The 23,774-nt window shown below is 33.4% G+C and overlaps 1 protein-coding gene across 2 annotated transcripts; it reads right to left on the reverse strand.

The window, feature by feature from the left end:
- Positions 1–6,568: 6,568 nt before the first annotated feature.
- LOC112750695 (probable alpha,alpha-trehalose-phosphate synthase [UDP-forming] 9) lies at positions 6,569–13,005 on the reverse strand. 2 transcript variants are annotated; one of them, XM_025799507.3, is made up of 6 exons: positions 12,517–13,005; positions 12,271–12,320; positions 10,138–10,154; positions 8,079–10,064; positions 7,642–7,915; positions 6,569–7,180 (listed from the first exon to the last, which is right to left on the reverse strand). In XM_025799507.3, exons 4-6 carry the CDS (start codon positions 10,055–10,057, stop codon positions 6,824–6,826), a joined length of 2,610 nt encoding a protein of 869 aa, XP_025655292.1. In that variant the 5' UTR covers positions 10,058–10,064; positions 10,138–10,154; positions 12,271–12,320; positions 12,517–13,005; the 3' UTR covers positions 6,569–6,823. The 2 variants fall into 2 exon arrangements, with proteins under 2 accessions (XP_025655292.1, XP_025655293.1); XM_025799508.3 differs by lacking the exon at positions 10,138–10,154.
- Positions 13,006–23,774: the final 10,769 nt, after the last annotated feature.

Genomic DNA, 23,774 nt, shown 5'->3' on the forward strand with positions numbered 1-23,774 from the left:
AGATCTGAGAAACATCTCTTCCACTCCGGTTTCCTTGTTATTAAAGATCCGCCTATTCCTCTCTAGTCATACATTCCAAATAACTCTCGGTCCACTTTCTAATCAAATTTTCGGAAATTTCTCAAGCCATTTTACACTCAATAGAACTCTATCAATACGATTGCAGGAGCGGCTTCTGAACCAAGTAAATTTTCGATCATTCAACGGTAGGTCCACTAACTGCATATCTTGAACCTAATCCTTGAACTCTTCTGCCGATGCTGTAACCTGTCCTGACCTTTCTTCTCTTCAATCTGTATAACCTCATTAAAGTCTCTCATATAACATATCAGACCTCGACCTAAACCAGCTACAAAACTCAGTTCCTCCCACACAGCCAGTTTCTCCAATTTAGTATGAGCACCATATACTAAATAGAACGTACAATTAAACTCATTTTTTAACAGTACTCCTTTAACACATAACCATCTTTTTTCCTTTGTAACAATTATTTATTTTAAATTGCATGTCATCCCACATTGATAACAGACCCCCGAATATGCCTACCGACTCTACAAACTCCCACCCTACAGCATCGCTCCCCTAAATACGCATTACATCAAACTTAGTCACAACTTGCATCTTAGTTTCAACCAACCCTAATATATTCACTTTTGCTTCTTTCTTAGTTCTTTCACCATACTCAATTTTCCAACACCCCCTAACCCCTTAACAATTAAAGAACGAAAAATTATTTTAAAACTGTTTTACACACCTTTTTGAGATTTTTTGGTCTGCATCTTCGTGCCTTTTCTTTCTGCTTTGCTAATCTCCTCTTCTGAGCTAAAGCCTCATTCTATTCTTGAAGAATTGCCATGATATCATCTTCATCGTTGTACTGCACGGCTCCTGATTCAACAGCCAGCTCCCACGCCTTCCTATTTTCCAGCATCTGTTCCTCTCGTTCCAAATCCTTACCATCGCTATTCCTCGGATTTTTAACACTAATGTCCCCGGCACTCCCAGCTCCGATACTGCCTTTATCAACCCCCCGCACCGTCCAAAGTTAAACTGTCTACAGGTGCGTCATCTCCACCTATAACGGGACCAACTTTCGGACCAGCAGCATTTTTCCGAGGCACTAGACAATGCACCGCCGCTTCCATGTCAACATCGCCGTCCATGGAAGAACGTAACCCCGCCATCGTCGGCGTTGAGTGATATCCTGACGAAGACACAATCTCCAATGGGAGCGTACCTCCGGTTGAAGATCGCAGCAGCATACACCGCTACGGCCTGACGGCACCGTCTCCTCCACTAGTCTGTCGCTCCTCGCTGGCTACGAACTTTCCCAAGCTTCGTTGATCTGTTGCGGCGTCAGACCCTGCGATCTCCCTTTCAACTTGATAATGAACCACGACGCATAACCCAGGACTCGGAGTAGCTTCGACCCAGTCAACCCTCGCCCGACTCAGATTTACCAGCCCATCTCCTATAGCCGCATCAGCATGAATGTTAGCATGATCTGGGCTTTCAACTAAGGAAAAAAAGCCCAAGCTCTCTCCTTTGGCACACCTGTTACAATAAACTTTTTTGGGCCTACTAAGAAGCCTGCTTTAGGTTTCTTTTTTTCTCCAACAATCCTTACTTTTCAGCCCATCATTATTATAATCATAGCTTTTTTTTTTTTTTGATTCAGCATCATTAATCATCAAATCATTATATCCCATAAAATCCTTACTGCCCTCTAAAACAGGATCATCCGTTTTCCTTGCTATACGAATTTAAATTAAATTGCAATAACTCCATTCATTCAAAATATCCTCTGAAATTACTACTCTACCCTTATCCGTTTCTTCCTCCCTTGGCACCGCCATCACCAACTCAGCCACCGGATCTCTACTTTCCACTTGTACCATGGCGCTCGAACTGCTAGCAACCATCTCACAAGCTTTTGGGAGATAAGGATTACCTACCTCTTCAATCTTGCACTCCACTCCATAACTCTCATGACCAACCTCTTTAACCAGGACATCGAATTCGCTAGTACCAATTGTGATGTGAATCCACTCGTTGATGATGTCCATGATACAAGTATCTATTTGCACCCGTCCCACACTGAATGAGAGGCATGATTCCGTGGCTTTGTCACATCCAATTACTTCTCCCCATTGGTTTCCTATTATTCTGAACGTCTTCGCTGACCATGTATGCAGAGGAACACCAAAGTACTCTAACCATACCCTTCGAGTTTCACTGCGCTCCTCCTCATCCTATCTCCATACGCTGTGAAACATTAACATGATTCTTAAAATTGGAGTCATATATTGAATTGGTCTCTAAAATTTTAATTGGACTATAAATGTTCCTTAAATTGATCTTTTTTGTAGGTACATATGGTTAGTTTGTTTCCAAGGTTCGGAAAATCGGACCGGTCATCAAACCGCTCTAGCTACTGGTTCATTGGTTTATTGGTCCAACCGGTTTAACCGGTGGTTTAACCGAAAAAACTGTTTCAGAATAAAATAATAAATAAATTATATATAAACATCATAAAATATAATTATAGTCTAATATAAATCTTAAATATCTTCCAAATTTAAAACATATGAAATCTCAACCAAATCCATATGATCTTATCAAAATACAAAGTTAAATAGTGAAAAGAGCAATGGTGCAAACAGCAATAATACAACTAGAAATAATCATTAATCACTCCTAAATTAATTCAAAACAATAACATAACAAATAATCACCCCTAAATTAATTTAAAACAGCAGCATAACAAAATCACTAATCACAAATCACAAATCACAAATCACAGATCACAAATCACTTATCACAAATTCAAAATTCAAAACACTCAGTGCCATAATTCCATAACAAAACAGCAGTATAAGTGCATAACAAGTTAACAATAACAGCTTAACAAGTCACTAATCAGTAATTACAAATTCCAAACTCAAATCAGCAGCATTACAAAAGATCCAAGAAATCACAAATCACAAATTCAACCTCAAATCCCTAAAAAAGTAACACAGACTCAACTTTCCACTATCCTCAAATCAGTAAATCAGTAAATCAGCATTGAAGGTAGCTAGAGAAAAGGTGGTTTTGAAACCTTACAACAACAAAATCCCTGCATATTATAGATACAGCTTTGTTGTTCTGCATACTATATATTTCTGATAGACTAACACAATCAAAACCCCATCACCAATCTGTGGATGCCTATCACCAGAAGCTTTACCAGTTCCACCCAAAGTCACACTATGCAAAATTGACACATTGTTACCAATTACTGCAGCTTCATCAACAATTTGCTACAGCATTTCAGCCAGTCAACAATTACAAAACAGCAAAAGTGCAAAACACAAAAACACCAGTAACCCTCTTCATATTCTTCATGTTTCTGTATCAGAGGGTGAATTTCGAATACAATAAAAAAACTTACTAACCAACAAACAGAAATTGCAATTGAAATACAATAAAATTAGAAGACCAGAATTAATTTAATTTTCATATTATTTATTTCTTATACTAACCAACAAACAGAGGAAGATGAGCAGAGAAAGTTCACAGAGGAAGTTCACAGAAATTGAACAGAAATCAAAGTTCACAGAGGAAGTTCACAGAAAAAAGAACAGAAATCTAAGTTCACAGAGGATGAAGTTCGTGTTTCTTCATGTTTCTTATACTAAAGAAGATGAGCAGAGGCAAAGAACAAAGAAGATGAGCAAAGGACGAGTCACTCACCTGGGTTCGATGGAGGGCTACTGGTGTTGAGGACCACGCGACGATGAAGACGATGAGAGGGCTACTGGTGTTGAGAAGATGAAGACGATGGAGATGGAGGGCTACTGGGCAGGGAACCAGGCGACGATGAAGGGCTACTGGGGCGGCAGGACCAGGCGACGGCGGTGGCGCTGACAACCCGCGACCGCGGCGACGATGGAGGGCCACTGGGCGGCTAGGGTTCAGACTTCTACTGGGCTAGGGTTCATTGATTCACTCACTGTGAGACTGAGAGAGTGAGATGAATGGGATCAGGGGAAGAAGGGGGGGTGGGGTGCTCCACGAGCTGGTCGGATCGGGTGCCTTTTTTTAATTTTTTTAAAAACAATAAAAACGGTGTCGTTTAGCAGAACCGGCCGGTCACCGGTCCGGCCCAACCGGACGATTTTTGGCCGGTTCACCAATTTTTCAGCGGTTCTTTCTACAGCGGTTTTTAAGAGAAGACTAGACCGTTTGCATTGCCGATTCGCAGTTAAACCGGTCGAACTGGCCGGTCCGGTCCGGTTTTCAGAACCTTATTTTTTTCTTTGTAGGGTGACTGTCATCTTAATAAATTTTTCTATTAGTTTTAACATTTTATATCTCAATTTGTAATTTTTTATTGCTTATACTTTTAATTTTATATTAGAATGAAATTCGTGCAATGTGTGAGATGATAAATTAATAATAGTATATAGTATATTTTAATGAGTATTATATTATTTAAAAAAATAATTTAAATATATAAAAACTAATGTTAAATTTGGAGTGTGTTTTATTTAAAATATTTTGTAGTACAAAAGTTTTTTATATTAGAGTTGTACAAAGTTACATATTTATTTGTTGTTTTAATTGTCACATTTATTTTTGTTGATGGATTTAGTCTTCTTATGTGGTATTTGTCTTCTATTTTCATTTTCGGTTACGATTGCAGTTATTGCTTTCTTTTTCCTGTCATATGTTCTTGTGAAGACATATTTTTAATGAATTGTTGACTTTTATGCACTTTTTATTTTTTTTTTTCCATCTTTATATGTATGTCCTTCATCTGAAAATATATTTTGAATTTGTTTACTTTTTTTTCTCTTTAATTATCTCTTGATTGGTATGGCATCTTAGTTTGATAATATTAGTATTGGTGAATCTAGTTCTTATAAACAATAAAGAATATAAATGAATAATATAAATAACGCTTTGAATAAGTGAAATTTTTGTAATTTTACCTGATTTAAATTAGATAAATCTAAATGTTTCAAATAATTGTATTTTTGCATTCTCAAAATAAGCATCAAAATCACTTTATGAATCAATTTAGAACAAAATAAAGAAGGTGCAATCATAGTTATAGTAAACTAACCAAATTCCATAATCATATGTTAAAGGCACATATCCTCTTGTCTTTTTTTTTTGGCAAAGATTAGCCTCAGTCTCTTTATAATTTAGCTATTTTAGATACTAAGTTTTGATTTTGGTTATAGTGGCTCAATCCTTCTATAAAAAGGAGAATAAGATATGGGCAAATAAAGAACGATAATCTATTTTGACTAAATTGTGCAAGCAATACTTCACATGTAGAATAACAATTTCTATTCTGAATGTTAAAGAAGACAATCAACATTGTACATAAACTCATTTTTTTAAATGCACATTAATATTAATTGTGACTGTTGTAGTACAAAACTTTTAAAAAATATATATATAGAAGATTGTGCTGCTTGCAACTATTTCACAACTAAAAGGCCACTATTAATACAAATAAATAATCAATCAAAAATATTATTTAAAAAGGCATAATAAGAGAGGACTAAACAATGAATTCAAAAACTTATAGAAAATAACCTGTAAGGAGTTTGCTACACTGACATTTCTATCATTCAAATGTCAGTGCACTAAACCTGCGCAGGAACAAAAACCGTGCCGGATGTCGCTCTAGATTTCGCAATCGAGTTCCGCCAGAGTTCGACATCGCCATGGGTAAATCAAACCGCTAGAGGTAGCAAAAAATAGTGTGTTGGTTCGGAGAATGGTATTGGCTCATGGATTCCTCGGTTGAGGTACTGGGTGCCTCATGGGACCGCAAAACATGGCGAAAAATAGTGTCTTAGTTTGGAAAATAGCAGTAGATCATGAGTTCCTCGGTTAAAGTACTGGATGGCTCATGAAGAGGCGCCAATAAAGAGAGGGTTATGACATCCATGTTTTTACAGAGTAAGAACAGTAGAGATGAACAAAGAACTCCTTTTATTTCATTGAAAAATAATTTATTTTTTTATTTTTTAAATAATTTTACCAAATAATCAAACATTACTTAAATCTATTGTATAAAGAGTTAGTATCCACTTTTATATTTTCTTTTATCTCTTAGTGAACTAACTTATTTACTTTTGTCTATTTACAAAAACGTAAACTTCCTTGTTCATTATGTACAATACTAAACATTGATATATTGACTCTTGGTTTTATTTGACACTGTAGTTGAACCTTAATATAAAATTTGGGACACAATTTATTTCGAGAGGCAATTTTTACTGTTTTATTTTATTTTTTTACTAAATTATAACTAGAAAGCTATTAAATTATGGTACAAAATTTATTTCAAGAGGCAATTTATTTCTTTGAGCACACAACATAAGAAACAACGCATTTAGTGTAGACTCAGTACGCTGATAATTGATAACCAGGGCACCTAGACAACTGTGTGTCTGACTTTCGGCTATAATGTGTTTAAGTTTAATAAAGACAGTTCAAGCATCATCTCCGGCACTCCCATTGTGCTATAAGCACTAAACAAAATATACACAATGCAGCATGGAAATCTCCACAATTTACACTTTACTCGGTGAAAAAAATAGGGTAAATAATTCATGACTCGAGATTTATTAATGGTGTTCATCCTTTATAAACCTTTCTAGTTCATACCGAAGCTAGAATGCCTAGATTTTGTTACTACCTACTAATCAAAACCAATCACTGTAATTCCCCTAATTATCACTATCTAGAACCTAAAGCTGCAGTATCCTCTATAATCAAGACTAATTTCTTGCAAGAAAACGAAAAACGAAAAATATAGTCACACTAAATCAGGCACGTGACCAATATTCTCAAAGCAAGATTTTTCATTTTGAGGAGGAGCTTCTGCAGAAAATGCTGTTAGAGGCTCTGAAGCAGTACTAAGAGCTTCAAGTAGCATCGTCACCTCGGCCGTATCATCTAGGTAGTACCTCGCCTTGCTTGGTTTCTGCCCGACGGTACATGCAAAGATTTCTGGTGCTGCAGAGGTGTTTGCATTATAAGATTTGGTTAATATGGCCTCAAACATGTTCTCGTCGGATCTGTCATCCCCAATGCACAGCACAAAATCTGGGGATTTTCCAGCACTGGCTAGCTTAGACAGCACGTCTTGTGCAACTAGCCCTTTTGTAATTCCCTGCAAAGTTGAATTATTGTTGGTAAGCCAATACAACCATGCTACATAACCCAAGAACAACAAAACTTCAAATGTTCGATGAAAGTTACCCACTAAAGATCATGTTGCTCAAATGCTGAAAAATTTACCCACTTCTAGAGTGGATTCGTCAATTGAAATGAGCCTTTTGAATATACTGGACAAATAACAATTTTGACAAAATGAACCTAAAAAGATCTAAACAGCAGATATGTTCCGTTTGACAAACAAAACCAAACGTTTAGTCAATTTATTTGTATACTTATATACATTTGGTTTATTTTATCAAATAGAGCATATCTTTGGAGGATCATTTTGTCACTTGCATCTTTTGAAGTCCATTTCGTCAAAATCATAATATTTAGGGGTACAAAATGGCTATTTACTCTTTTTTTTTTGGGGTACTTCACTTAGGTTGAGATGAAAAAATAGGATATATATACCTGATGCATGACTTCAACAATATGCTGTCCCTTCTTAACAACCACAGGCTCATTTGCAAGAACACTCTCCAGGTGATCCAAAAGCTCCATGGCTTGCCAAGATCCAAAATTCGGGTCGGCATCATAGTAATGCCACACCAAGGCACTCTCTTTGGTCTCTATATACGAGCCATCAGTGGCTTCGGTATACGACCTCATCACAGGTTCAGCAATCTTTTTCCAAGCAAAATCTGTGCTTATGTGGCTCATTTCCCAGCTTGACTTGTTACCCCACCTATGGCACAGATCAAACAAATATATTGTCAATCTAGACAACATGCTAGCAAGTTCTTTATAATTGTTTTTAAGAGGAACGTATGGGATTGATTGAAATCAGTTAAGCGATGCCATTATTGTTAGTAAACAAATTGAAAATGACAAACTACAAAAGCACTAACCTGATAAAATAGCCATGTTCAGCTGCGATACCAAGATTCTTGCATTGATCAAACCAATCACCCAATGAGGATTTCCCGCGGCCACTGACAATAAACACTGTATTCTTAGGATCACTGCAAAGATCATTCAGCACCGATATAACCTGAGGGCTGGGTGATTTATCAATGGAAGATTGAGGTACAACTGTGCCATCATAATCCAAAAAGATTGCCCTGTGACTTGTACGTTTATATGCAGAGACAATGTGGCCATCCGAAAGCTTCCTGAAATTGGGAGAGAGGGACAAGACTCGATAATTCAGGCCGAAGCCGAGGCCCCAATGGTTCTTACTACGGTGATCCTTGCATGACATCACAAGATCTTGTTCAAAACTTTTAGCCCAGTAAGCCACATCATGAGAACTAACATATCTATAGTGCTTCTCATGCCGCAAAATTTTCTCTGCATTAGACATTGTAACAGCCGAATATAGAGCATCAGCTACAGCACTAATGTCCCATGGATTCACCCTGATTGCTCCACTGAGAGATGGGGAGCAACCTATAAACTCAGAAACAACAAGTGCACTCGTCCTCTCAGAATCATGGTCGATTTCTAAAGCTTCATCCATTTTAGGACTTCCCTGCCTGCAGACAATGTACTTGTACGGAACCAAGTTCATTCCGTCGCGCAACGCATTCACAATGCAACATTCTGCCATAGCATAATAGGCTGCCTTCTCATAGAAAGGAACATGGCGATCGATGATGATGACAGGTTCATAACCTTGAAAACCAAAAGTTTGATTTATCCTGTTAGCAGTGATGTATGCCTCCTCCTTTGCATCCTCAATATCCTTGCTAGAACCCCTCAGTGGATTCAAGATTTGGACCATGACCAATTTGCCACGAAGTGTCGGATATTCCTCCAGGAGTTGTTCAAGGGCCAAGAGCTTTAAACTTATACCTTTAAATATGTCCATATCATCAACACCAACAATAAGTTGTTTCCCCTTGAATTGTTCATAGATTTCTCTTGCTTTGGTAGTAGAAGAAGTATGGTCTAAGACAGATTGAAGTCTTCCCATATGAATCCCAGCAGGTAATATTTTGACGTATATTGTTCGGCCCAAGTACTCGAGCCCAATGTAGCCCCTCTTGGACTCGTATTCCAAGCCAAGCATTCGACTGCAGCAGGAGAGAAAATGGCGAGCATAATCAAATGTGTGAAAACCAATTAAATCTGCATTTAGCAGAGCTTTCAAAATTTCACCTCTGACCGGCAGAGTTCGATATATCTCGGATGTAGGAAAGGGACTATGCAAGAAGAAACCAAGCTTGATCCTGCTGTAACGCTTTCGCAGGAATGTTGGAAGAACCATTAATTGGTAATCATGAACCCAAACATAATCTATGTCCGGGTTAATTACCTCTGTGACTTTATTTGCAAATATCTTATTGGCAGAAACATAAGCCTGCCACAGTGTCCTATCGAAGCGATTGCTATAACCTGGATACATTGGCAGCATGTAATGGAATAGAGGCCATAAATGTTGCTTGCAGAATCCATTATAGAACTGATCCTCGATTTCGGAAGGAAGAAAAGTAGGCACACACTTGAATTCCTCCAGCAACTGATTAGAAACTTGCTCTTGCTCACTAGCATCAACATCAACCGTCAGAGATCCCACATAAACAACATCAACTTCAGGAGGGAGACCATCTTTTAACTGCCAAAAAATTGAGTCCTTGTCATAACTGAAACTCCATTTTCCAGAAGACTTATCCTTCTTAGCATCAAGAGGAAGAAAACTTGATACAATAATTATCTTCTGACGCTGTTCCGACTGGAAAGAATCCTCACTGCTTTGCTTGCTTTCTACGTCAGAGATAACTCCGGGAACAGTCATAACTCGCGGAAGTGCTCTTGGAGTTTGAGGGGTGTTTAAAATATTCCCTGACGCTAAGTCCAACAAATTGGTGTATGATCTTGCCACCATGGTTAATCTGAACCCCAGTTTTCAAAATTTGAGTATAGAATAAAGTATGAAACGGTGTCAACTAATCTCGAATTAATTACCAGAGAAAAGCAAGAACCTGCGAAGACACAAGAAATAGTTATAGCTATATAATGCAGCGGCACAAGACACAAGTACCAACCGCATCAAACTTCCCAAGTTCAATTAATATTTAATATTTAACTTTCTCATTGATGAGATTATAAGTCCAACAAGTAAAAATATCATTGAATGCTACAATACAAAGAAAATTTTACAGCATTATGAACAAGCAATCACAGAAAATTTCCTCACCAAGTTTGCAGCACGGCAATTCAATTCAATTACTGATTCAATATCTATTTAAAATGCAAGAAAGAGAAAGCTTCAACTTAGTTCCCATCTACAAATAAGAAGCATCACATTGCCTCAGGTAATACTTTGCTCAAATTGTAACTCAATGTTAAAGAAATGAAGAAAAGGCTACATAGATAACCATCACCACTTAGTATTATGATTATGAACCTTCTGGTGATAAATTTTCTTTCAAAGCTTCAAATTCACAAATAACACTAACTGGACTCTCTTCTTAAAAGAGAAGAAAAATATTCCAGAAAATCTAAACATGGGTTTAATTTGGTGGTTCTGGCACAACTCTCAGATGATCCGTTCTATACACTTACAAGCAGATTCAATCGGACAAACACATAATCACAAAACTAGAAAGGGAATCTAGATTTGAATAAATTGATGCAGTTAATCTCTGGAATATCCCATTGTATGGTTGTACCAGATCTTTGCATCACTGGATTCTATACAAGCACAGCGATATTTTACTATATATAATTACTCAGTACAAAATATTGGAGTAAAATTTAGCTAACTAAATCAGAACATGAAAGGACATCTGCATTAAAAAGTCTGATTTCTAAAAACTCGTATAAAGACAAGGAAAGTTGCTCTAATAAATGCGGCGGATAAGGAGTAACACTACATCCTTATTCTAAATTTTCTTAAAATTTCTTTCCCTGCAAACGACGAGCTAATGTTGCTCACTAGCTGCTCCTAAGTAAATTTTTTCTTAATAAAGATTTATATTACAAGTTGTGTTTCCCATTCTTCATACACTTTTAAGACTCCCAAGAGCTGTAAACTCTAGAATAGAAAGAACTTCCTGCCAACGTCAGTAGTATGTCACTATACTTTCAACTATAATGCAGAAAAATTCAGCTTAAAACATTAAAATACAAAAATTGAAACAGAAGTATTCAAGAAATGCATATTATAAAGCAAGATTTGTTACCTAAAGTTAACTCAAACTCATGCAGCCTATATCAGAAATATCCCTTTAGACCCAGACTCTAAATCATCCAACTTGATATAAGGACAGAAAGTTTTTATTGGAAACACAAAATTATAGAACTTATATAAGTGATTTTCCATCAAATCGTTGTATGAAAAAACCACCAACCGTAATAGATTGCGCAAACTCGTGCACATCTCTTTTCAAATACTAGCCTATCACACTATTTGTCAATGCCAATCATATGAAGCCTGTGAATGAGAAGGCGTTACCGTCAGAGACAGCTAGACAGTACAGCCTATCAGGACCTAGCAAATGCGAAATTTCCGTAACACATTCCTATGCATATCACTCAATTAAGGAAACCAACTTATTGCTTTCTTCATTTTGGATACTAGATAAATTCATGGAATCCATCTACTCAAAGTGTTCCTGCATAGTCCCTATGCTTAATACAGAATACTTAACAACCAAACATTGTCCCCATAGTGTCATGTCAATATTTATTAGCAAATCATAGTAGCAAAATTCGAAGCACACATGCTACACCTGAGTTGCAACTACATGAAATTGCGCATGAGGCTTTGTTTGTTAATGCATAAGAGACACAATTCAACAGCTGCACTTCCCATTTTTTTCTTCTGTTTCCATTCCAAACCTCTTTAAAGTGGTTTCATTTAAACTAAAGTTGTCGCTATGCGCGCAAAGCGTAGCATGTCGACAACACCATCAATTTTGTAGCACCATGATTCATGGCATTCATGCACATGCAACACAATCATGCTTTCAACTTTTCTTTTCTCTCTCAGAAAAGATACTTTATCCAATTATCCAAAAACTCCTAAGGCAAAAAATATCGAAAATCCACAAGACCCAAATAGCAAGGTTAAAGAAAGAGTAGCAATGTATTTACCTGAAAGCTTAAAGATCAAGAATCAGTGACTGTACAGAAGAATCATCAACCTGATAAGCAAAAAACAAGAAACAAAATCAGATACCAAAAAACCCATGGGGATTATCATAATTTATTTCTCCCTATGTGCCTGATGAGGAAGCAACAGGAATATGAAAAGGAACGTTGGTTATGTCGTAGGAGAAGAAAATTCAACCCAAGTACAAAACTAGTCAATGAAAAATCACAAGTTTGACACATTCTTACCTTTCTTCAAGACCCTCTCTATGAACAGAGAAACAATGATGAGAATATACAGTTCGAGATGAAGAAAAGAATGAATGAATCAAATAGAATTCATGAATTTTGATGAAAAGAGGGGGAGGGATATGAGAGCTATGAACAGAAGTGAAGCAAGAATGAAAGAATTTTTTGTCAGCAAAGAAAAGATTTCTTTATTTTTTAGACAATTAAGTGTGTTAGGTTGGAAGCTGGTGAGGTTTGTGGGAGTTTTATGAGTTAGAAACCAACTAAAAGAAACACACAGAATATTTATAATATTTTTTTAATAATTAATGATGATTATTGAGTTGAAAAATAAAAACTGGAAATTATGTTGGGATAGGATTTTATTTTATTTTCTTTTGGCTCCGTTTTGTTTTTTGGGAGGATTTGAATTGCTTTTGTGTTAGCTGGAGAAAGTGTTTACATTGATTCAACAAAGGATGCTGGCGACAGATTAAACGTTAGAAAGTCAAAAAGGGGAAGCAAAGATACTGCTTGCATTTAAATATAGTAATAATAATTTTAATAATTTTGTGGAGACAGAAAATCATCCTAGTTGGATTGCAATCACCAAGATATGTTTTTTATGTCCAAATTATTTATATTTATTATTATGTGGCGATACTTTTTTTATAAATTTAATATTTATTTTTCTTAGAGTTCTGATAGGTATATATATTCTTTCCGTCTTTTTTCTTACATATACATACAAGACATCATATATCAACAGAAATAATATTAGATACATATTGAAAATTAATTAATAAATCTCAAAATAAATATATATATTATTTAATTTATTTTTAATATATATTTTTATATGAACAATTAACTTTTTATGTATATTATTTGAAATGATTGTATTAGTATTGATATCGTTGTAGTAGATAATTATATAATTTCCACAAAAATATGAATATTTGTTTGAAGAGAATATTAATTGAAAATACACATAATTACACTCGAAAGGAATTAATCATGTTTTCTAATTTTCCAATTATAAAACGGGGATAAACTTGAAAATCCAAAGTATATCAACATATTTAGATTTTACATCTTATCTAAGAATATATAGATTATAAAAAATATTAATAGAACTAACGTCCTTAAAAAAATAAATACATAACTTATATCCCTTTTATTTTTATTTTTTTTTTACGGTTAGATTATATATTAAGTGATAAATAAATTTAAATGATGATATAAGATTGTAACCCAAAATAGAAAATGAATGAAATAAGAATTAAGATCACTTATTCCAATTTGCAAATCTAGTTGGTCTTACGTTATGGTCTTGGGATGAAAAGTCTTTGCTTAGTACCAGAAATGCCCTTTGTTGAATCTCTTGTTTCTAAAAGACTTTGCTTAGAATCGTAGCGTCTGTCACGGGAACACGTCATTCGGATTGTAATGTTTTTCACGTTGTTATTTTGTTGGGAGTACTTGGAACAGAATGATGATATAATATGCCAATAGTCAAATCTTGAACATGCTTATATTTCCTCCTCCTATTCTCAAACAGATCAATTTCTTGTTTATTTGGCATTCTTAAATTTGAATAAATAAATCATTGCTATAAAATACTTGAATGTACCTTTTCTTATCCTTATTGTTATTTGATTTGGTTAAGATTTAAATATAATTATTATTAATTCTAAATATCAACAAGAAAAAAAATTCATTCTCTCTGCTTCTTCTGTACTTCTTTATTATTTCTAGTAAATAGTAATCTTAATGTTATTTGTTTCCAACAATAATAAACTTAAAATAATGCTCAATTTTCAAACAAAAAAGCCACTATAGATAAATAAAAGTTTCTTAGAGTAGAAAAAACTCCTTTCATTATTTCATATAATTAGTTATGTCAGAATATATGTGTTTAAAGAGAAAAGAAAAAGAGGGGGAAAAAATACAAAAGAAAAGAGAAAGGTGGATAATATAAGACATTTAATGTAATCACGTCGATGACTATTGACGAATAATATTGAAGGGCAAAAAGGGATTACCACGAAATAGGTCAACGCCACTGTTGGAGTGGATATAATTTTGGACCACGCCCGCACGTTTATTTTGGTAAGTATGCGTTAGATATGATAATTAAATAATTAATAATAAATCACAATTTTAATGACCATTCTACTTTCTTCGAGTTTGCCATATACTTGACTTTGAATTTGAGTTGATACATACGCCTCACGTATAGTATGATGAATCTTTCTTTTTTCCTGCGGTGCATTTTAGTCCGATAAATTAAACATTAATTTATTGTAAAATTAAATTTTATTTAAAAAATTATTAGTAGCCAATGAATTATGATATATATAAATTAAAATAAAATTTGAATTCTTAAAAATTTATCATAATATATAAAAAATAAAATTCAAATTCTTAATATTTATTTAAACGAAGAATTAAGTTAACTATTTGACCATTCTAAATTAATTGTACGATGGAGATAATTGACCATTAGACAAAGCATATCCTAAATTATTTATTTCTTTTTCTTTCCGTAATATTTAGATTTAATTTATTAAATAAAAAGGGCAATACTTGATTCAATTCGTTTAGGGATCTAGTAACATGAAACGTAAACCTAAATTTATTTTCTTTTTGTTGTTACGGTGAGCACTTATAAAGTTTTATAGATTACCCACTAAAGTAAGTTTTACATCCGCAAAGATAAACTGAGCTCGAATATCTATATTTTCATAATATATATAATAGGAATATGAAAGAATAATTAGTGTCAATTATTTTTGAAATATTCTTTATTATATAATTCATAAAAAAAATATTTTCAAGATTTGAATCTAAAATTTTTTAATTAAATTATAAATTATTTAGTATCTCAACTAATTTTATTTTTATACATATTTAATAAATAACATGTTAGTGAGTATTGATACTAATTTATATAATTTGAATTTTTTTTAATCCGCTGTGTTAATTCTTCATTTTAATTTCTTTCTGTGACAAAAAACCTAAAATATGTATTTAAAATATGCAACTTTTTTAAGTTTAGAAATTTCGGGCAATGGGACTGGATGCAGATAAACACAGACTTGTCCAACAAAGTCATAGCAACAAATACCAATAAATAAACCAAAAAAAAAAAAAAAAAAAGCAGAGTCACAGTAACAAAATAGAGGACACGGCTTCTAGTAGGTTAGAGTAGTTATGGTCTCTTCTGTTGACACATTAAACTGATGATGAAAGTGTTATTAACTTATTATCTCATTGACCCGTTTGACACGCATATAACGCACACCTTTTTCATCTTTTATAATACAGGTAGATTGAATTTAATAAAAAGAAGACTAGACAAAAATATATATAAAAGTTCACATGAAAGATATAATTATGTTTGAATTATTTAATAAGTTATTTGTACACATTAATTTTATGTTTCGATGGTCCCGTTTATCACTCCAGCAATGAGAGTGTATCTTCATTAGTAAAATTAAATAGGGATAACGATTTCGTTCAATCTAATACTGTTTTTATTAGTGATGTGATTCTTTATGACACATTAAATATTTGATTTTAAAATTTAATTTTTAAGTAAAAGAATTTGTCTCTATTATTTCTTTTTATAGCAACACAAATTATTGAAGAAATTTTTGAAACCCTAATAAAGAAAAAAAAATAGCTATATCGTAATGAAAGAAGAGCTCCATCTCCCTTAATTGTGCCAGTATTTTCGACAACTCATCTTTATTCGTTGCTAAAAAACAAGAAGAAGTTTTACTATAATAACGACAACTATTTATATGGGTTTAAATGTTTAATGCAGTGATGTTCAAGTTTAGAACTAATTTAAATCCTGAAATTATTTTTTGATGTCTTCTGAAAAAGGTATCATATTGTGTTATATTTTTTTATAATTTTTTTTATTTCATGATTTGTGTTCTTTTGTTTTTTTTTTTTTTTTGTGAATGAATGCAGCTCAACACACTAAGTGGAGCGTAAGAGAACAACAAAAGAACTAACATAAGTGATAAAGAAAGAAAAAAAGAAATAGCCAACACCACGAACGCTAAAATTTATCCCTTGTCATCTCCGACATTGCCATCAACAACAAAAGGGATCCACACTTAACCACTCCTTATAGCTTGTGAAGGACATATGGATAATCTCATCAATCCCTTTTCCTTTATGTTGAAAAATTCTTTTATTCCTTTCTAGCCATATATTCCAAATAATCGCATAGAAGCACACCATCCACCTTTTACGCATTTCCTTGCTACTGGATATCTCCGTCCAACTCGAGAAATGTTCCTTCAACGTCCCTGCGAATGCCCATTGCCTTCTAACAAATGATAGCCATGCACACCAAACCTGCCAAGAAAAATCACAACCCAGAAACAAATGATGATCATATTCAACTCCTTTATTACATAGCACGCAAACGACGTCTTGTTGGTTGATAACCCCAAATCGACTCAATCTCTCCGTTGTATTGATCTTCCCAGTCAAAACAAACCAGACAAACAGTTTTACTCTTGGCGGAACTAGCCCTTTCCAAATTGTCCTAGTAAAGCTATAGCTTGTTGTATCCTCCGAAATAATTTCCGTCTGCAATACCTGCACAAAAGAGTTAGTAGAAAAGACTCCTTGTTTATCAAATTTCCATACAAGTCTATCCTCTCTGCCATAAGCTAGTTTGACCAATCTTAGTGCCTCATGCAGTTGGTTCACAAGATCCAACTCCCATTGAAACAACTCTCGTCTCCATTAGAAGTTCCATATCCACTCAACCCCATCCCAAAACCCACAATCCCCTATAACGGATCCTCTTTGGTTTGAAACTGAGAAGAGCCTTGGAAACTGATCTTTTAGAGAACCTCCACACAACCAGACATCCTCCCAGAAGCGCGTTCCTCTCCCATCACCAACCTCCATAGATAACCCAGTAACCATCTTCTACCTTACTTGATCTTTGAACTGTATCTGGCATATATCTTTCCAGGGTCCCCCCCCCCGGACAGGTAAAACCTGGGAGGATAGCAACATATTTGGGTCCAAGTTATTGCAAGAGCAAACCACCTTCTTCCACAGGGGACATTCTTCCTTTGAAAAATGCCACCACCACTTAAATAAAAGGGCTGTGTTACGCACCATTGCATCCCCGACTCCCAAACCACCAAACTTTTTGGGCACCTGCACCACCTCCCACCTAACCAATGCCATGCCATTCTTACCACCCTCCTTGCTCCATAGAAATCTTCTCTGTAAGGAAATCACACATGTATCAATTTGTACTCGGCCGACGCTAAAGGAGCTACACGATTCTGTCTCTTTCTCACACCCAACAACCTCGCCCCATTGGCTGCCTATTATCTTGAAGGTTTCCCCAGACCACGCATGTAACGGAACCCCGAAACACTCCAACCATACTCTTCGGGCTTCACTTTTCTCCAACTCGTCCCACCGCCATACATTATGAAACAACTATAAGAGGCTATTCATTTTGAATGTGTAGGTCTCTTCTGCATTCAACAGACTGTCAAAGGTCAACAGAGCTTTATATGCTCCCATTTTGCGCACTTGAACAACTTGAGAAAAGTTCTTCGCAACCATATCCTTCAATGACCTAAAGTCAATAGCCTTTGTCGATCCACCTATTAGGCTTTTCTGTAACCAGTCCAAATTTTCTTTCACCACAGTCACCTCCACCTTCTTCGTCCACCCATTCCCATATGGGTCTTGCACTGTTCCCTCTTTTGCCAAATTTTTAGTGGAGATGGCTGAAGCTTTCTGGTTCGCTTTGCTTCCTGGTTGCATCTGGCTAACTGTAGCTTTTTGATTGTCAACTCGTGGCTTCATTTTGTCCGAGTTTTCCACATCAGGCCTTCTCCTGTATTTGGCTTCCCCCACGAAGATGACCTTGCCCCTGAATCTTATACGATTCATTTCTGTTATAGCTTTCAAGGCACCTCCTTTCGTAGTGTACCGTATGAACGCAAAGATGTATACATTACCATTCTTTTGTTTCCTTGATAAGTATATGTCATTTATGCGCCCAGTCCAACTAAACAGTTGGAATAGTTCTCTCTTCGATATGTCTGCTGGGAGATTATCCACGAAGATTGAGAATGACTCGTTCTCTAATCGTCGATACTCTTCTCGATTCCAAACTCTAGGATCCTTGACCTGACCTATCGTTCTATCCCTCCCTGTGTTTCCCTCCCACTCTCTTTCTCTCACTCTCTCACTCATCTCGCATAATAGCTTTAGTATACTCCGTCAATTAATTAACCGTTTCCGTTAATATTTTGCCACATAAATCGTTAAATGACATAGCACTTCTTCTTTTGTTATTTCTTAAAATTGCATAGAAGATTGATAAGAGATGTGAGTATTTTATATAGGTTGATAAAATTAAAGAAGGTGGAAGAAATATGAAAATTCAAAGAAAAAAAATAAAAAAAAAAAGTTTATGGAATGAGTCATGTCCAAAGAAGGGAGATAAAATACTGTTAGAGCACCAAAAAAAGATAAATATGTGAAGAAATAGCTGTTAGTCAGCTTAAAAATTTTTTTTTAAGTGTATTAAGAAAATAATGATGACTATTTGTCTAGGATTGAGAACTTGTATCTTGTTGTTTATGGTAATTGTTTAAAATTGAAGTTTGGAATGTAACTCATCTACTAGGTTATATTTATTGTGTAATTCTCCTTGAATGAATGAAAATTTATTTCCTAATTTATGTCAATTCTAAACAGGTCCAAAAAATAATTGAATTGCAAAACAATTAAATTTTAAAAATAATATCCAATTTGTCACCAAAGAGCCATCACTAATGAAAACATTAGTGCCATGCTAGATGAAATCATTACATATATAAAGTTTTATTAATGGAGACATATTTTCATTGTTAGGATAATGAATGTGACCACAGAAAGATAGGAATTATTTGTACACATAACTCATTAAATAATTATGTTTTTTTTTTTATAAATTTTTAGGTATATTTTTGTCTATTCTTTTTTAATAAAATTATATGTGCACATCAAAAGTTATTATATATTTTTATATAAATATATTATATAATTTATTTTTTATATATATTTTATATATATATATATATTTCACACAAATTAAATTAATTTAATAACTAATTTTTTATATACACTTAACATATTTATCTAATCTGATATATTAAAATGTTAGTCAATTTATAGTCCTTTTTTTGGTCAGTGTCAATTTAATCTAATTATGAAAATATGGGATTAATGTGCCTATGAGTTTTATTTTATTTATTAAATATTATAAGAATAATAAATTTAAAATTAATCATGATAATAAGTATTTTATTTTTTTATAATATGGTCTTAGATTAAGTTCTTAAAAAAATAAAAATAGCAAAACAGAATATCTTTTAATAAAAGAAGATTGTGCATCAAATTCTTCTCAATCCCTTCGTTTATATCAAATAGATAAGTATATAGAATTATAGATATATAAATTCTTTCTTCTATAATAAAAACAATTATACTTTTTGAAAATATAATTAGTGTAATTCTCCTAACCGAAAAACTAAGGAGAGATTCTATCACCGTTTGTGCAAGACAAAATTCTTATTCCATATTTGATTACAACCACTCATTCCTCTCTCTTATATCTTCACACTCTATCTTAATTATTTTTTTGCTAATAAACTTATGGGGAGGACGAGTCACTGTTTTTCCATGGTATATATAAAAATAAAAATACTATTTATATATTAAAATTAATCATCAAAATTAATTATTATATATTTATATAATTTAATTTATTTTTAATATATATTTTATATTTTAATATATATTCTATATTAATAACTAATTTTAGTGATTAATTTTAATATATACCTAATATAATCGTATAAAAAAATTTTATATACGTACTAACTATTAACTACATTAATCAAATATATGATACATTTAAAATAATATTCTACCATTTTTGCTATACTTAGAGCTATCCCAACTGGATCTTTTTCAAATGGATTTTTTCTCATTTCTATCTAATCTAGTGTATCTACAAGTGTAATAAAAAAAATGGACTAATAAAATTTAGAAAGCAAACGATAAAATTGATGCATATTTTCTTAATGACGGAATGAAAATAATAATAAAAAAAAAAACAAAAACAAAAAAATAAAGCGGAGATCCCTAAGTCTCATAATTTAAACATCTTTAAACATTGCTTTCTAGATATTACTAGTACTACTATCAGAAATATGAACTTGTGGCTAAAGTAAAAAAAAAAAATTGTGGTGAAGACAACATTAATAACAAATGTAAGATCTGTAGTTAACAAGAGTGACACATTTTTATCTAGCCAGTGTTTGGCCTGGTAACTATAATTTTGTGGACTGTAAAGACATTTAAATAGTCACGGTTTTGACATGGTTGCCCACACTTCAAACCGTGGTTAAATGAGAATAATGTAAGCAAAATATATAATTCTGTCATATTATTTTGCATAACTAATAGTGGCAGGCCAGATTTTTTTTCCATTTTTTTCCGTGGCTAATCTTGGTGGGTTATTTAGCCACAGTTATTTCTGTGGCAAAATAAATTCATGTACAAAAAAGTTTTGACCGGTCGAATTTTTTTTCACATTTTTCTCCGTGACTAATATTAATGGACTATTTAATAACACATAAATTCGTGGCTAAAATTAATATTTTTTTAAATAAGCTCTCGGCCATAATTACTAATTAAATAGGTTTTTTCCAAATTGAATTGCATATATTTCTTTCTATTATATATATTTACTAACATTTTAAGAATATTTTATAATAATAAATACCATTAAAACAACCATAATAATTATTAAAATAAAATTAACAAACTACATAATAACGGTAAAAATATACATTTTCATATAAAGACTAAAAACAAATAAGCCGAGTTCTATAATTCTATACAATAAAAAATAAAATTATCTTTAATAACAGTGTAAACTAGATAGAAATTGACACTAAAATTAAAAGGCATGAGGTGTGCATCATTCCGACTGAGTGTGTGGCACATGATCAGAGAAGATAGGTACTTCATCACCGTATTTCTGTCGTAGAAATCTATGATGAGTTGCCACTTGATCCTTAGCTTCTTGAAGTTGCCTCTTTAAGGCTTGGTTTGGTAAAGCTTTTCGAAGAGGTGCTTGTACTTTTTAAAAGCCCAAGCTTCTCATTTTGTTTTTGATAAATCAAAAAGACCATGTGCTTGTGCTTACAACTTTTAAAAGATCGGGGTACTTTTGAAAGCACCTAAGATAGAGTTTTTCAAACTTGGCATGTGCTTTTCAAAATTTAAAAGTCTAATATAACCTCATATGTTAACTAATTTTTAAATTTAATTCTTGCATTTATGTCTATTATAGTATTTTTAAATTTTAAAAGCTATTTTACTAAACGCAATTGTTGTTGCTTATGTTTATTAAAAGCTATTTTTAATTTGATTTACCAAACATAAATGCTACAACTTTTAAAAAGTCATCTTTTACAAGTTAGCTTTTATAAGCTACTTTTGAAAAATAAAAATTTTACCAAACTAAGCCTAAATCTGCGACATGCTGTTGCGATACATTGCTAGAACCTCTGCAATTTGCAACTCCAAAGATGCGCTTTGGCTTACCAAAATCACTGGGGATTGTAGCATTACTAAAATCACGGACTCGCTTACCATTCTCAGAACCACAGACTTTTCCAATTGCATCATCTGGATGAGTCAAGACTTTCGAATGAATACCTTCAGTAGCAGCACGCTCTTAATCTTGAGGCAAATGTTATGATATTTTTTCCTACAAACAAATGCCTATTGCATTGGACTAGTGTATTCACATAATTAATTCATTAAAAAAAATATACAGCCATATAAAAAAAGGGTCAGACACTTATGGCTAATCGTTGTCCTTCTCTGCTTACATAACTCTCATCTTTCTTTAGCAAAGTTGATACAATAACCTCGCTTCGACATACAGACCCTTTCCAATTGTTTCTCCTAATACAATAAATAGATTTTTAAAGGTATTCACAAATTTTATTATAAACTATAATTTTATAAGTAAATAGTATAATAGAACTAGGCACAATAAATTAAAAACAAAAATTTACCATCTAAATTGCTCTTCTAGCATTGCTTTTACTTCCACCGACATGTGAAACTATAAGCTTCTCACGATTTCTGGCGTTTTGCAAACATTGTTTCTATGATTTTCAAAAACAAGAAATTAGTAAGTAAATGTTACCAAATAACCATAGCCAATATTGAATAAGAAAACACAAAAGCATAGAATAACTATTTACCTTTGTTTTAGGATCCATATAGTGGTCCACAAAAGCAGTCCATTCAACAGGTGGTATGTCTGATGAATTTGTAGCTAGAATTTATGTCTTTCTTTTGTTAGGATAGAAGTATTGTCCTCGTAAATAATACTTATGGGCCTTCCATCTATTACCTAAGGTTCTTAGAGCCCATTTGACGCTAGCAGCATAATCAAATTCAAAATTATTCTTGAAATAATTCATAAATAAAATCAATAATTAAATGATAACAAATCAATAAACATACACATCAAAATGAAGCAACTTACTTCAATAAATTTTCACTGTCTTTTTGTGTTATCTTTTGGCATCTTATCCCATCTTTTGATTGATATGGGACAAAATCTAATTCGTCGAGTGACTTGACCAAAAAATCTCACAAACAGGTTCGAGCCATTATCTCGACCTTGTTCATCTGCATCCAATTCCATCATGACCTTTTCACTTTTTTTTTCAAGGCCCAAACTAGGAATAGAATTTTGGGGGTGGAAGAAGCTATAGTGTTATATCATTATTCTAGCCTCTTTTATATTTGGTGGTAAACTTCTTTTGTAAAGTACTTGCGATTGACCTAAAAAATGTGATAAAAACTTTGTTCTTCCTTCATGTGAAACTATGATATCCTCTCAATTTGTAATTTGTAGGTACCTTTTTGGTTAACTTTTCGGTTTTTTTAAATAATTATTCTTTTGTAATGTAATTGTATATAACTAGTTTTAGCTATATCAAGACATGTTCATTCCAAAAAGGAAATGCCAATCAAAAGTAGAAACTATGCTACATGCTATTTGATAGGGTCTTTAAAATAGTTGACATCTCACTCTTATGATTCTTCAATTTTGAGAATTTGACATGTTATTGTGTCCATGTTGAATTTCCAAAAAATAGCACATTCTCATGGAAAAACAAATAACAAGATTCAAC

This window comes from Arachis hypogaea, chromosome 15 (genome assembly GCF_003086295.3).
Source record: "Arachis hypogaea cultivar Tifrunner chromosome 15, arahy.Tifrunner.gnm2.J5K5, whole genome shotgun sequence".
NCBI classification, from domain to species: Eukaryota; Viridiplantae; Streptophyta; class Magnoliopsida; order Fabales; family Fabaceae; genus Arachis; species Arachis hypogaea.

Coding starts and splice junctions, on each gene's coding strand:
- LOC112750695 (XM_025799508.3), bottom strand. CDS start 10,057: ATGGTGGCAAGATCATACACCAATTTGTTGGACTTAGCGTCAGGGAAT. Junction 7,916..8,078: donor GAACATGGCTATTTTATCAG/GTTAGTGCTTTT, acceptor TCTGTGCCATAG/GTGGGGTAACAAGTCAAGCT. Junction 7,181..7,641: donor TTGTTGAAGTCATGCATCAG/GTATATATATCC, acceptor TCAACTTTGCAG/GGAATTACAAAAGGGCTAGT.